This window comes from Balaenoptera ricei, chromosome 10 (genome assembly GCF_028023285.1).
Source record: "Balaenoptera ricei isolate mBalRic1 chromosome 10, mBalRic1.hap2, whole genome shotgun sequence".
Taxonomy (NCBI): domain Eukaryota; kingdom Metazoa; phylum Chordata; class Mammalia; order Artiodactyla; family Balaenopteridae; genus Balaenoptera; species Balaenoptera ricei.
The window spans coordinates 15940952-15955370 of NC_082648.1; the positions used below are offsets into that span (position 1 = coordinate 15940952).

The window sequence follows — 14419 nt, forward strand, 5'->3', positions numbered from 1 at the left end:
AAGAATAAGGGAGTAATGAATTTCTGTTCCATCTCTCCAGTAGATATGTCATTTTTAATTTGTTTTTTATATAATTTGGTGGAAATATACCATTTTATACACACACTGATTTATTCATCTTAAGATCTTTTAAAACCAAATTATTATTGAATGGAATAGTTCCATAAAGGCTGGAATTAAGCAGGTCTTTCATTTGATTTTCTAGTTTTAGTAAATGATTAAATGTCTAGTAATAAATAGTGAAGAGGGCATAGTGCCAAAGAACAAGCAATTTGTGTTGCAACTTGTCAATTTCTTGATAACCTTTTCTAAAAATGGCATTGATTCAGTCCTTTATCTGGGCCTTTGATAGAGCATTAGCCTCAGATTGAACTATTGAATATGAGCAATTTCCTTCAGTCCTGAACTCTCTGGAATAGCAGAAGCCTTTTTTTTTTAAGTGTTGTCTGTCACTATTTAAAAACCTTCTCGAATACTGCCTTAAAAACATAGCTACTCTTGCTCTGGAGCTTTTATATTAGAATTACTTTTCTCCTCTATTTTTTGTTTTTTGGACATATTAAGGGTATCTTGACCAGAAGCATGAAAGCCAAGAGAGATCACAACTTTGTTCTTTTACAATAAATACTGAGTAGTGGGATAACATGAGTTTTTAAACAGTTTTGGGGGTACGTGTTAATATGAACTGTTACAGTTTAAACAGATGATTGAACAGTAGTCTGATGACAACAACATATGCTCAAAGTCCTGTAGTTCATAACAAAAATAAATAACGGTTATCGAGGGCTTGTCTGTTCCAGGTCATGTTTATACTCTTTACTCTTAACATCCCCACTAGAAAGTAAGTTCCATGAGGGCAGTGATTTTTATGTTTTATTCACTGCCATCCCCAGGTGCCCAGAACAGCTCTGAACAAATGAAGTAACAACCTGTGACATGGCTACTGTTACCTAATTGAGGCAGTTGAGGCGTGGACAGGTACAGTAACCTGCCTGAGGTCACCTAGCTAGTGAGAGGAAGATGCTGGGATTCACACCTAAGTAGTCTGATTCATGGACCAGTGGTCTCAATGGCTGCTTCTGTCATCTCTAGAGAAGAACAGGAACACAAAGAAATAATAAACGTGGCTTATTTGGTGGAGTTCATTGTTAGAGGGCTATGATGGTCTGATGCAGGGTTTATCGACCTCAGCACTGTTGATATTTGGGGCTGGATGCTTCTTTCATGTGGAGAACTTTCCTGCACTTTGTAAGATGTTGAGCAGCATCCTGGCCTCTACCCACTACATACCAGCCCCAGTTGTAACATTCAAAAATACTACCAGACAATGGATGGACAACAAGGTCCTACTGTATAGCACAGGGAACTATATTCAATGTCCTGGGATAAACCATAATGGAAAAGAATATAAAAAAGAATGTGTATCTATGCATAACTAAGTCAATTTGCTGTATAGCAGAAATTAACACAATGTTGTAAATCGACTGTACTTCAATAATGTATATATTACCAGACATTTCCAAATGTCCCCTGGGAGATAAAAATCATTCCCAGTTGAAAACCACTGGTCTAAACCTACACATTAAACCATCACAGACAGAAGTCTGGAAGTAAGAGTTAGGTGGAGGCGAATACTTGATCTCATATTTAGAAAAGTTTGGACCTCTTCCTATGCCACAGTGAGTCAGAGAGAAGGGAATTAGTTTGTTCTGTGACCATAAGGGTATTTTATATCAAGACCTGAATTTTATCCCTTCTTTGTAAGGATTCCTCTAGAAACCCAAATTTATATAAAACCGTATCTTTTCAGTTTTTCCCTTTCGGTCATGAAGAGCATAAAATCTCTGGCAAAGATTTTTAAAATAACACCTTGTCTAGTAAAGCTTCAAATGCATTTTTAGTAGCACAGAGGTATGTTAGTTCATAATTTAGTAGTACAGTCACTTTTGCTGTAACACGGCACGTGTCTTCCTAAAAATCGCCTCTCTGTGCAAAATTGGACAATGAAAGCATGGAGCTTTTGTGGAAAATGGGTTTAGGGGCACAGCACTAAAAAACCTCATTAGTAACACATAAAAATAAAGATAGGAACCTAATGAAAGTGGTAGCACAGTTTCACACATATTAAATGCTTAGAAAATACAAAAATACTACATATACCCTCTGCGTTGAGAAAGCCCTGCAGTTTGCTTGTGGAAATGGAATTGGAAGGGTTTCAGCTTGTGAATTATTGGGAACTGTTGGAAGTAGGCAGTTGTGAAATTAGACAAAGTTGTATCACTGCACGTGGATGGGTGTGTTTCATAAAACAGGCAATGAACTGAAGTAGCTGGTGGACGTTTGAGGGTGTGCAGGTGTGTGATTTGTGTGCTCCTAGGGGCTGCATCATCAAGGTGCAGTTTCTGCACTCACCTAGACTTCCTCATGGACGGGATCATGCATAAACAAATGCAGGATTTATGTGGCACTCACATTGTTCCTTAATATATGAATTGAATTGGAACACACGTCTACATGAATGTTATAGGAAAACTTATGGTACTCTTGATCTGAATTTTGAAGCCCTTCAAAGGAGGAGGGAAAAAAAAAAAACCTTTGGACTACAAAAAGGATGGCGAGTGTAGGATGAAAAGATACACTTTGTAAATAATGCTGGGGACAAACTGGTAGAATTGAAGGCTGGAATCTTGTCTTCCCTGCCCCCTCGTGGCCCTAAGCACTCACTCCTCTTTTGCACCAGGGAAGGTGGTCATGACATGTGATACCTCGGCCAGCCACCTCCCCACAGTGCCCAGTTGCTGTGTGTATTAAAGAACTCATGTATTATGCACTAAAAGAATTCTGTGCATTAACAGAGATAGCTTTTTCCTTATGTTTGCAAAGGTTCATTTGGATTTCATTTACATTGCTGTTATTTATTGGCACTAAGTATGCTTTTAACTCATATTTTTAGTTTCTGTGAGTAATTTAGAAATTATGTTTATCCTTTACCATTACAGTACTTAAAAATGCAACATTAGTATAAAAATGAAGTGTAAATGCCAACATAATAAGAAGGAATGGTTTTGAAATTTTTTTTTCACACACACACACACTGTATTTTATTTTTACAAGAGATAAATAGACTGACACCAAGCATTGTACATGGATGACCACAACAAAAGCAACAATGATTGCAATTACCAAACATGAAACACACTCATACTATGTCATAATATTGACATTCAGTCCAGTAATCCTCCACTGTAACAGCTCCTTTACTTTGCAGTGAAAGGTTTTGAAATTTTAAAATGTGTATAAAAATAGATTTGCACAAGAGCAGTGAGAATTGACAATCCTATCAGGTAGTGGAAAATTATGACGTTTAAACAGTTAAGACTGGAATTTGGTTTGGCTGATATTTTGGTTTGTCATACTCAATTTATTTTAATTCATTTTTAACAAAATGATTAGAAAACATTACTCTGATTTTTTATTTGCTAAGTATGTTGTTTTATGGGAGATGACAATTTTGTCACTAAACTAATTGCCTATAAAATCTCAATCTTCTGAATTTGGATTTTATAGAAACCTAGTAATCTTGAATGACTATAATTTAAAATATAAGTCAGAACAAATGAATAAACATTTCAGAGGACTTCTGTGTTTACTTTATGTTACAATTAGGTGTACGTAGTAGGAAAGATTATTTCTTTCGTTAAAGAACAGCAAAAGACTTTCATGTTAGAGTATCCTTCTAAATAAATGAATTTTTATGTCAATTTAATATCATAACATTAAAAGAAAACACATTGGGTACTTTGGAAAAGTAAAAGAACATAAATATGTTCATTTTTCATATTGGTTTTAGTCACTGAACTTTTAACTAAGATGGAATGCTAAGATTTTTATTTAGTTAGTTTTACTTTAAGACATTGTGATCTTAAAAAAGTACTTGGACAATAAAAATGTCAGTTTCATTGAAATAGCATCCACCTTGGGGGAAAAGAATGTTTGTGCTCCTTTTTGACTGTTCTTTAATGTCTCCATTGCCGTGTTTCCTTGTCTAATGGGTACTCAAGTCTACTGTTCCAGAGGTCAAAGGAATCTCTTATCCCAGTAACCATTGCAGGGCTGTGCTGTTATAATGTACAGCTTCTAGAATATTAGGATTAGAGTCTGCTATATTCATTCCTTCTAGACAAGATGACATATCGTAGGAAAATAATACAATAGGGGGTTATTTGTTTTATTTTTGCAATATTGGTTTTTATAAAAAGAATTTGTATATTTCTGTTCTATCTTCCACTCAACCAACTCCAGCTTTTTAATGCTCCTCCCCAGGAAGACACTTTAAAGAAAAAAGATGCTATCCTCCAGTTTTCCTTATTAAGGTGTCTAATCTGCATCGCAAATTTACTCCCCTTCTCCCCCACAGTGTTTTATTCTGTTAAAACATGAGAAGTTACATACCTTGACACATTCGTGGTATTCATCACATTTGGGTACTTCATCTTTTTCCACTTATCTCCAGAGGCTATACTTTCTTAGTTATTCTGTTATCAGTTGATTGCTTATTACATAAACTGATATCCCATTATGAGACTTTAGGTTTCCACTGTTGTACTTTTTTTTAATTTGAATTTTATTTTATTTATTACTATTGTACTTTTTTAAATCAACAGTTAAGATAAAGTCACTTGCATACTTTTTATGTAGTGAAAATATCACCACAAATAAATATCTAAATCCACCACCTCTTAACACCTATTGAATGTGTTTTGTAAAAAGAAAAAACCACCGCAAAAGGCTGATAATTTAGTAGTCTTGTAAACACCAGTTGGTGTAATAAGCACCAATTAACTAAAGGAATAACAGAAACACATTATATTCCACCAATCATTCTGTTGTCACAATAGTCAATATATAATTTTTTTTAACTGTATACCTTTTCTTTTATATGGTTTTAGTTTTATTTACTAAAGTTTCTAGTACTTGAGTAACCAATAAAAATAATATTAGTGAAAGTTCAGATTTGGAAAAGGAACTTAAGTATCTGAAGTTTGCCAGAAAGTTTGTGGCTTGTGGTTATAAATGTCCTGCAATACAGATCACATGTAATAATCTTTTAAGATTAACAAAGCAGTATTCAGTACAACATCTTGACAATTTTCTCCATAATGAAAGTAAGTTTTCTAAGATCTTGCACACCAATGATTGATCTTCCTTACAGGTCGCTTTGTGGTACGTTACTAAATGGGAAAAAAATATTTCTTTACAAATGATGTATTTTTTTTAGTATATCAATGTATATTGCATATTATTTTGGGCATCTGTTATTTTTGGCTTAGATAGTTTGGGATTTTTCTCCTCTCATTTCTAGAAAACAATAGGAAGCCTAATTCTATCATTTGACCTAGAAAGAATAGTATTTCTTTATATTTTATATTTCTTTATATTTTATTTCTAGTATAAGGCAAAGGCCTTATTCTCCAAAAAATAGTCACTCTTTTAATCAAACCAGATTTTTTTTCAGCAAACATAATAAGTAGATTTTTCTTTGTGTTGTTGTTTGTACATTTCATTTAAGATTTTTGTTTGCTCCTTCAGATTCCATTTTTCTATAGCATACTTCAGGTATCATAAAAATCAATCCCATTACATTATTATGTAAAAATTCCTTTGTGAAACCAAAATGCCATAAATTATTGCTCTTCCAGTGGTACTATGTTTTAATGTGCTGGTGCCCATCTGGTAGTACTGTTAGATTTATTTTTCCATACATGAATTTGGCATTAGGTTTCTGTAATGTACCTAGATTGGCATACAAAATAATGAAGGTAGGTGGATACTCATACTTTTCTGTGGCCCACCTGTCACGTCAGATGCAATGATTGTGGAGTCAGATGAACTTACTTTTGTTTATACAATAGAAGAACAAATTGAGGTCATACTAGGTGTGGGCATGGGGTTGGGAGTGGTGAGTCTAGCTGTACTGTAAAACTGTAAGTAACATTTACACAAACGTGTACACACAGTAGATAGTAGAAAAGGTTATGTAGGAGTGTCAACACCTGGGGGTTTGAATTGCATCTCCTTTATTCACTAACTTTAATGTTGCTATAAAGAAATGGCTATTTTGCTACCAGGATATTTTTTTAAAGTTTGTGGTAATAGCACGTACATTTTCTCTTATTCTGTTTTCTTCCAGCCATAATGAAAGGAAAGTGACCTGTAAACATCCAGTCACAGGACAGCCATCACAGGACAATTGTATTTTTGTAGTGAATGAACAGTAAGTAAAGCGTTTCATGGAATGCCTCTGTTCAAAATGGGGTTAGTCTAAGTGTCCATCGACAGATGAGTAGATAAAGAAGATGTGGCACATATATACAATGGAATATTACTCAGCCATAAAAAGAAACGAAATTGAGTTATTTGTAGTAAGGTGGATGGACCTAGAGTCTCTCATACAGAGTGAAGTAAGTCAGAAAGAGAAAAACAGATACCGTATGCTAACACATAAATATGGAATAAAAAAAATGGTTCTGAAGAACCTAGGGGCAGGACAGGAATAAAGACGCAGACGTAGAGAATGGACTTGAGGACATGGGGAAGGGGAAAGGTAGCTGGGACGAAGTGAGAGAGTGGCATGGACATATATACACTACCAAATGTAAAGTATATAGCTAGTGGGAAGCAACCGCATAGCACAGGGAGATCGGCTCGGTGCTTTGTGACCACCTAGAGGGGTGGGATAGGGAGGGTGGGAGGGAGACGCAAGAGGGAGGAGATATGGGGATGTATGTATATGTAGAGCTGATTCACTTTGTTGTACAGCAGAAACTAACACACCATTGTAAAGCAATTATACTCCAATAGAGATGTTAAAAAAAAAATGGGGTTAGCATTGAAATTGCTGTTATCCATACTTAATACAGTACAATTTAACAGTTTTCTTATCTGGACATTTGCAGTCAAGTATAATAACAGAATGCCATCTGTTTACTATGTATGGTATAGAAACATGACTTAAAGTTTTTTTTCATGAGGAATGTAATTCCAGAAGCAGTTTTTACAATAGCTCAGACACAGATAGTAAACTCAAGTGCGCAGGATGCAAGGTCAGGGAAACTGTAAACTTGGTCAAATTATTAAACTAATTTGAGCTTAGTTTTTTCATCCATAAATCAGAGGCAGTGGTAATTACCGTTTCTAAGGATTTTTGTAAGCATCAAATGAAATATGTGTGAAAATAGTTTATATACTATAAATTTGTTCACAAAAATTAGTTATTGGTATCATTATTGTTGTTTTCCTTTTTTTTTTTTTTTTGGCCTCACCTCGCGGCTTGCAGGATCTCAGTTCCCCAACCAGGGATTGAACCCGCGCCCTCAGCAGTGAAAGCACAGAGTCCTAACTCCTGGACTGCCACAGAATTCCCTATCATTGTTACTGTTTTCAATATTAGACTTGCTAATCTTGTAATTAAATTTTTAATGTTCCAGTTAGATGACCAAGTAGCATATCTGTATTAAGGCTTATTAAAATAAACATGATATTAAGTTGTGCTTAATTATTTTTAAAGTAGTTATAAATATTAAGCTCCAACTCTAGAGCTTATTAAGCTCTAACCAGTACCCAGCAGTTTTGAAAAAGTCAGACACCGGCATTGTTAACTCTAGGGAAATGTTACTGTAAAGTAGTTTACACAAACAGCAAGTTCTAGCATTCTGGCATATTATATTTTCAGGGCTGTTACAACCATGACATCTGACGAAAAGAAGGAACGACCTATAAGTATGATAAGTGAAGCTTCTAACTATAACACGACTTCAGACTACGCAGGGCATCCAGTGAGCCCTGTAGGCAGAGTAAGTTATTTTGCTTACTGTTAATTATTGATAACTGGTATAATTGGTAACACCTATTACCGTTACTCTTCATGGGCTTAGAATTTTAGAATAATCATTTCATTTTTGTTATTACGTGAACCTAACTACGTTCGAGGTAATTGACATAAGAAGCAGTGACTTAGAATATAAAGTAGTAAGCTTATATTTTAATAATTGAATGACTTAACATTTTTTAAATATTGTAGAGTTCAGATTTGGAATAATTTTACAAACGTAATGGATGTTTGTGTGAGAAAATGGCAGTTTACTGAATCAACTTAAGTTTTCATGGTGAAGATTAATGTAATGGCCTAGAACTCCCATTTTCTGACTATTAAGTATGCCTAGGATAATATATATTCTATCATATTATCCTGTTTTTTTAAAATGTAAAGTCTTTTACTGCTAAAGGGAAACCCATCAAGCCACTGTGCTTGATGACTGACGTGTTTAGAACCCATGATGTGAAAAGTGCCGTAGCCACGTGGAAACAGAAGTGGGTGGTTCTTCTTTGTAATCAGAAACAAAAATGTTCATTGTTTAATCTCTAATCCCAGACTTGTGTGTCTATAAAAGTTTGTAGTTATTGCTTCTTGTACTTTAATCTATAACGTTAATGTTTTAAATTTAGAATTTTAATATTAAAATGTCTTCAAGCTCGTAGAAAACCTGCTGCTGAATCTGAATAAATAGTTGCTGTAACGTTAATGTTCAGGTCCTAAATTAAGGATAGCAGGAAAATCAAGGGATGATAAAAAGAATTTTCTTTATTTAGAACGTAATTGTGTATTTTATAATAGTAAAACAATTGTAATAGTAAATTATGGTTATTGTAAAGAAATGGGTAATAGACAATTATCTATTTTAAATGCCTGTTAAGGTTTTTTAAATGAAATATTGTAGAATATTACAAGTAAATATAAATTTTCAAATAATGTAAGTTATTTCTAATTCTTGTATAACATAAAACACTAGCAGGATAACTCAGCATTATAATGCTTGTAAATTTATACTAATTAAAATCTAGAAAAATGACTTACCAGTTGAGGGCCAGTAAGTCATTGTCTGGAAAGAAGTTTGGAGCCGTGCCTCACACTTTACACCCAAAATTTTCCAGATGGATCAGGTGTTAAAGCAGTAAAAACAGAACTCTAAAAGCAGTACAGAAAACAGTGGAAGTTTTTTTTAAATAAACTCAGAATGCAGATGGGCTGTCTAAAATATGACATAAATCCCAGAAGTCAAAATAGAAAATGAGAAATTCAACCACAGAAAACTATCATGCATGCATAATATCTGTAATTCATATGATAATTAAAGAAGTATACTGAAGAGTAGGTATTATATATGCAGTTATTTGAGAAAAAAAAAGAGATATTCCATAACTATGAAAACAGTTATTCAGATGGACAGACACATATATACACAGTGGTATCAGTCGCCTCACAGGGCTGTGTTTGGGTTGTTTGGGTGCTGGGGTCCAGAGGTGAGAAGTAGACTGGTCCTTTTGTATCTTTTTGTACCATTTGAGATTTATACTGTGTTTAAGCATTATCTGTTCAAAAGTAAATTAAAATGTATTCCCCCAAAATGGTTGATATTGGGCCTTAAAATTCTATTATGTACTAATACAAGCCTCATAAAAGGAGATTCTAATGTAATGTACTAGATTTCCAAAGATTCTAGATAAGTTGAAAAATAAGAGATAAATTGATATTACTTACCTTCATAGAGAAATTCAAATTCAGCTTCTTTGTCTTTATGTTTGTTGGTTACTGCTATCATTCCAACAAGATAAAATGTTCACGATAAACACAGCAGTATTTTAAAAGATTATGTCTACTTTTAAGAATATGGTAAACACCATCTGTCTGGTATTATCCACGTTCAGAGTTTGTCCGTAAAGAAGAAAACACTACATGACGTTAAGCAGATCCTTCCAGTCTTGTTTTGACTTGATGTGATATGTTTGTTTCTATTTTATCTGTTAGATTTGCTCTTGTGACATGGCACTGTTAACTTTAATTGGAGCAACACGATTCAATGCAGATATAAATCAAAAAGTGCTGTCATTTGGTTTATTCTTTGAAATGTGTTAATATTATTTTTACTCAAGGTTCCTTCTGTTTAGCAGGTAGTGCCACACACTGTGCCTTTTTAAAAATTGTACACGCAGATTTTAAAGGAGAGAGATTTGTGATCCTTCTGTAATATCCTAGAGAAGGAAAAGTCTTTGTGCAGAATTCTTACATTTGAAACAACTAAGACACAAAAGTGGAATTGCAGTAATTCATCTGAAAAGATTAAATCCTGGAAGTTTCAGAGAAATCTGAAAAGAGATTAAAATTATGACGATGAAAAATAAACTCAATATCTAGGCATTAATACTACATTTTTTGTTGGGCTTTTTTTTTTTTTCCCTTAGACTTCACGGGCTTCAAAAAAAGTTCATAATTTTGGAAAGAGATCAAATTCAATTAAAAGGAATCCTAATGCACCTGTGGTCAGACGAGGTTGGCTTTATAAACAGGTATTTTTTTTCTTTTTTTTTCCTATTTGATGTGAAAAAAGGACAGAATCAAAAGGGACCTTTTCTGCCAAAGGCACATAAGACAATTGTATAGAGTGGAGAAAGAACTGTAGAGTTGGTCATCCAGATTCTTCACTTCTTATTACCACGGAGAGAGTTAGAGGAACAATGGAGAAAGAAAAAGTAGTGGATGTTACTTAGAGATATTGTGGGTGGGGGTGGGCAGGTATTTCTAAAGTTGAAATTAAATATATGCTGCCTGAAAATGTTAGGAACAGCATGCTAAAATTATCTAGGCAGAAATATTTTTTAAATGGAAAAAAAAAACAGAGGTATTGTACATTTTTCTGTCCTATAAAAATCATTCAAGAAATGTAGAATTATGTACTTCTCTGCTTTAATTTATAGAGAAATCTGATCGTAAGTTGAGATTTTTCTGATTTTTTCAGATTTTTGCTTCTGTGCTCTCAAGACCGCTCTCTTAAGTGTCTGTACTGTTTTTTCTTTTTTTTGTTTGTTTGATCAAGCATGGGTCACTCAGATTCCCTGATAAGTTGGGGTTTGTATTGTTCCATTATCTGGGAAACCTGGTAACTAAGCTTTTTTGGAACACTGTTGTACATTTTGGAATTAGTACGGATGCATGTACGTTGGGCTTGGTGACATCTATTTGGATTGCTCAGAGGCTTTTGTTTTCTTTTTCACTTTCTGGTTTGCAGCTGGGTTTCAGATAAATGAACTCCAGATAACTGAGATAACTCGGCACTCAAGACCTTTATCTTTCTTTGTCCAGTCGTACAGATGATGCAGAGCAAGTTAAATATTAGTTCACTGATAGTGCTAATTTATTCTGTCAAATATTGCTAATTGCTTTCAGATGGCCTAATAATTATATTCATTATAATTCATAATGACTTTGTTACGAAACATTCATTAGACCTTGTTCTGTCTGAAAGTTGGGCGGCAACTAAACTACTGTATTGGCAGAAGACCCACTTAAAATCCAGAGATTTCCCATTCAGATTAGTTTTGCCAATTTCTTACTGAGTTGATTGGGTATGTAACTTGGATACCAACTTTTCATTTTTACTTAAAGATCATTTACTATATTTTAACCATCTGACATTTAAACTTATCCAAGCTAAAAGGTTTTTTTAACTAGACTTTCTAATGAGTCCAAATTCTATTGAAATAGCTCCATGTGATATTGAGCTTTATAGAGGATATAGGGTTCCTTATTTTAAATGATTGCTGTTCTTATTTCTTGATCCCTTGGTTAATTTAGTATTGCCAAAGCGTTACCAACCAGTTTCTCTACCATGAGTGTTTATTTTGTAATAGGTGTGTGACTTACAGAGAATATTTGTTTGTAGAGCCGCTTAAAGATCTAAACTTTAATTATCTGTACTAAAGAGATAATTAATTAGGAGATTGAAAATACCATGTAATTTGGGAGGGCGGGGGAGAGCTTTCCTTAGTGTAGCTGCCAATTTTAAGGACAGATCTCTTACTTCAGGAGATTTTTACCCATATAATTTCTTCAGTTCTAAAGACATTTTTAGATGGTAGTCACAACTAGAAGTAAACTAAGAAATATAAATCAATGCACATACAAACTGACCTCTTTTTTGCCTTTGTGTGTGTGTGTGTGTGTGTGTGTGTGTGTGTGTGTGTGTGTGTCTGGGTCTGTGTTTCGTTTTCTCTTGTAGTTTTGCTGTAGTGCATGTGGGAAGGTAATTTTCATTGAAATTGTGATTTTGTTTGAGCTTGGCATTTTTATTACCTAAATAACTTAGAAAAAGCTGCCAAGTAGGTACTCTTTTCTGCTGGATAAGCAAAACCCAAGCTGTTTATGTAAGAAGAAAAAAATGTTTATGAAATGTGTTTATATGCTAAGGTTCCTTTATTCATAATCATTTAAAATCACATTACCTTTGGAATAATTTCAAATCACATACTTTTCTTCTTGTTGAAGATTAACATATTTATTAAATCTGGTTCACCAGAACGCACACACTGCTGCACAGTACATTATTCTCATGCTAGCAGACGTGTTCAATAGAGTGGATTTCAGATTGCTTGCAAATATGAAACCAAATCACATTACTTCAACAGAATTCCTTTTACATGACAGTATTACTCTTCAAAGACCAGTATACTTGGGACTATCTTAATATGATACAAGTCCCTAGAAAACTAACCCAGAATTTTGTTTAGCATTTTAGTTAGATTTCTGTATAGCCTATGTCGAACACACCTTGTTTTAAAAGCTTATTTTAAACAAATAAGAAAACCAGAAATGAGTTTTAATTTTCTGAAATGAAAAAAAAAAAAATCCTTTAATATGCTGATCTAATGCAGGACAGTACTGGCATGAAGCTATGGAAGAAACGCTGGTTCGTGCTTTCTGACCTTTGCCTCTTTTATTATAGAGGTGAGTTTACCGTAAACAATAGAATGTATGTTAAGTATCAGATACTTTTTTAAAGAAAAAACATTACAAATCTTTTTGCTATTTTATTATCAACAAATAGTATCAAGAAAATCTTTTCTTTATTGACATACAATTCTGAGTAATTCTGAGTAAGGCGGGACAGAAGGCAATATCGTGCTTCAAGCAGATTGGTCTTAGTTTTGGTCCAGTTTCTGTAATCTGATTGTGCTGAACTGATTTGTTTTGTGTGAAGAACATGTGAGTATTCACTCTATAATGTTATCCTTGAATTCAGTGCCTAATAGATGAAAAACGTTAGTTTGATGTTTGATTTTTTACTTGTCAGTTTTGTCAGATCTAGCCATCAGTCCGTTAGAGATCCCATTCTCCCCAGCAAATGATTTTAGAGCATTAGATTAGAGACTGCTATGATGTACTAGCAAATAAGAAAAATAACATAGAATGTATTTATTATGATCCCTTCCAGCCCTCCCCCCACACACACACACCTTTTTGTAAAACAAAAAGACCTCCATGAAACATTGAGAAAGTTACAGAAGGGATACAAACCAGGCTACTAATGTTTGGTGGAGAAGAAATAAAGGTATTATTAAAGGCAGTCTTCATTTCTCTCTCTCTCTCTCTAATTTTTTAAAAATTTATTTATTTATTTATTTATTTATTTTGGGGCACGGCGGGTCTTAGTTGTGGCTCGCAGAATTTTTCCTTGCGGCACACGGGCTCTTTGTTGTGGCGCGTGGCCTTCTCTCTTGCTGTGGCTCAGGGGCTCCAGAGCGCGTGGGGACTCTGTAGCGCGTGGGCTCTGTAGTTGCGGCACGTGGGCTCTCTAGTTGCGGCATGCGGGCTCAGTAGCCCAGCAGCACGTGGGACCTTAGTTCCCTGACCAGGGATCCAACCCGAATCCCCTGCGTTGGAAGGCGGATTCTTTACCACTGGACCACCAGGGTAGTCCGTCTTTTTTTTTTTCTTCTTCTTCTTCTTCTTTTAATGTTTTCTGGTTAATAAGTTGTTGATTAATAACAATTTTAAGTCAGAGTCTAGAGAAGTCTCTTATCATGTGCCATGTGGATCTGTTAGATACCACAAAGTTGGTACAAACAGAGAAAGGGGTGCATAGGCTGTGCTCTCCCTAGAAATCTGCTTCAGCTACAATATAAAATCGTGAACCTGGACAACCATTCCTTCTTCCCTAAAGTCTGGTTGGAAACAGTCACTAAAGAATTAGATTGTCAGTGCATGATTACTCATTTATATACCACAGAATACAATAGAATTTTAGAACCTATTAGCAGTTTTAAAATTTACTTTGTGATTGTCCAGAAAAAGGTGTGACAAAATTCTGTGGTCATCTATCAAAACAACATGTGCATATTGACCTTCAGATTTAGAAATTACTAGAATTGTATTCATCTTTTTTCCCCCACTGAATACTGTGGTTGAGAAGTACTGCTGAGTTAGAATTAACCAGACCTATAAAATTTCATTTTGTCATAGAGATGTTGGTCAGGCCGCAATTGTGGTATTATCTTTAGTTAAGTGCCAGACTTACTCTACAATTTT

General features: G+C 34.4%; 1 protein-coding gene across 10 annotated transcripts in view; it reads left to right on the forward strand.

Annotated features, from left to right (window-relative positions):
* PLEKHA5 (pleckstrin homology domain containing A5) overlaps window positions 1-14419 on the forward strand; it is a 237264-nt gene that overhangs the window by 139938 nt on the left and 82907 nt on the right. For all 10 annotated transcript variants that reach the window (XM_059935403.1, XM_059935390.1, XM_059935392.1 and 7 more), the window contains 4 exons: window positions 6191-6274; window positions 7733-7853; window positions 10300-10404; window positions 12766-12838. In XM_059935403.1, coding sequence (XP_059791386.1) covers window positions 6191-6274; window positions 7733-7853; window positions 10300-10404; window positions 12766-12838 — 383 coding nt within the window. The remainder of the gene's footprint in view (window positions 1-6190; window positions 6275-7732; window positions 7854-10299; window positions 10405-12765; window positions 12839-14419) is intronic.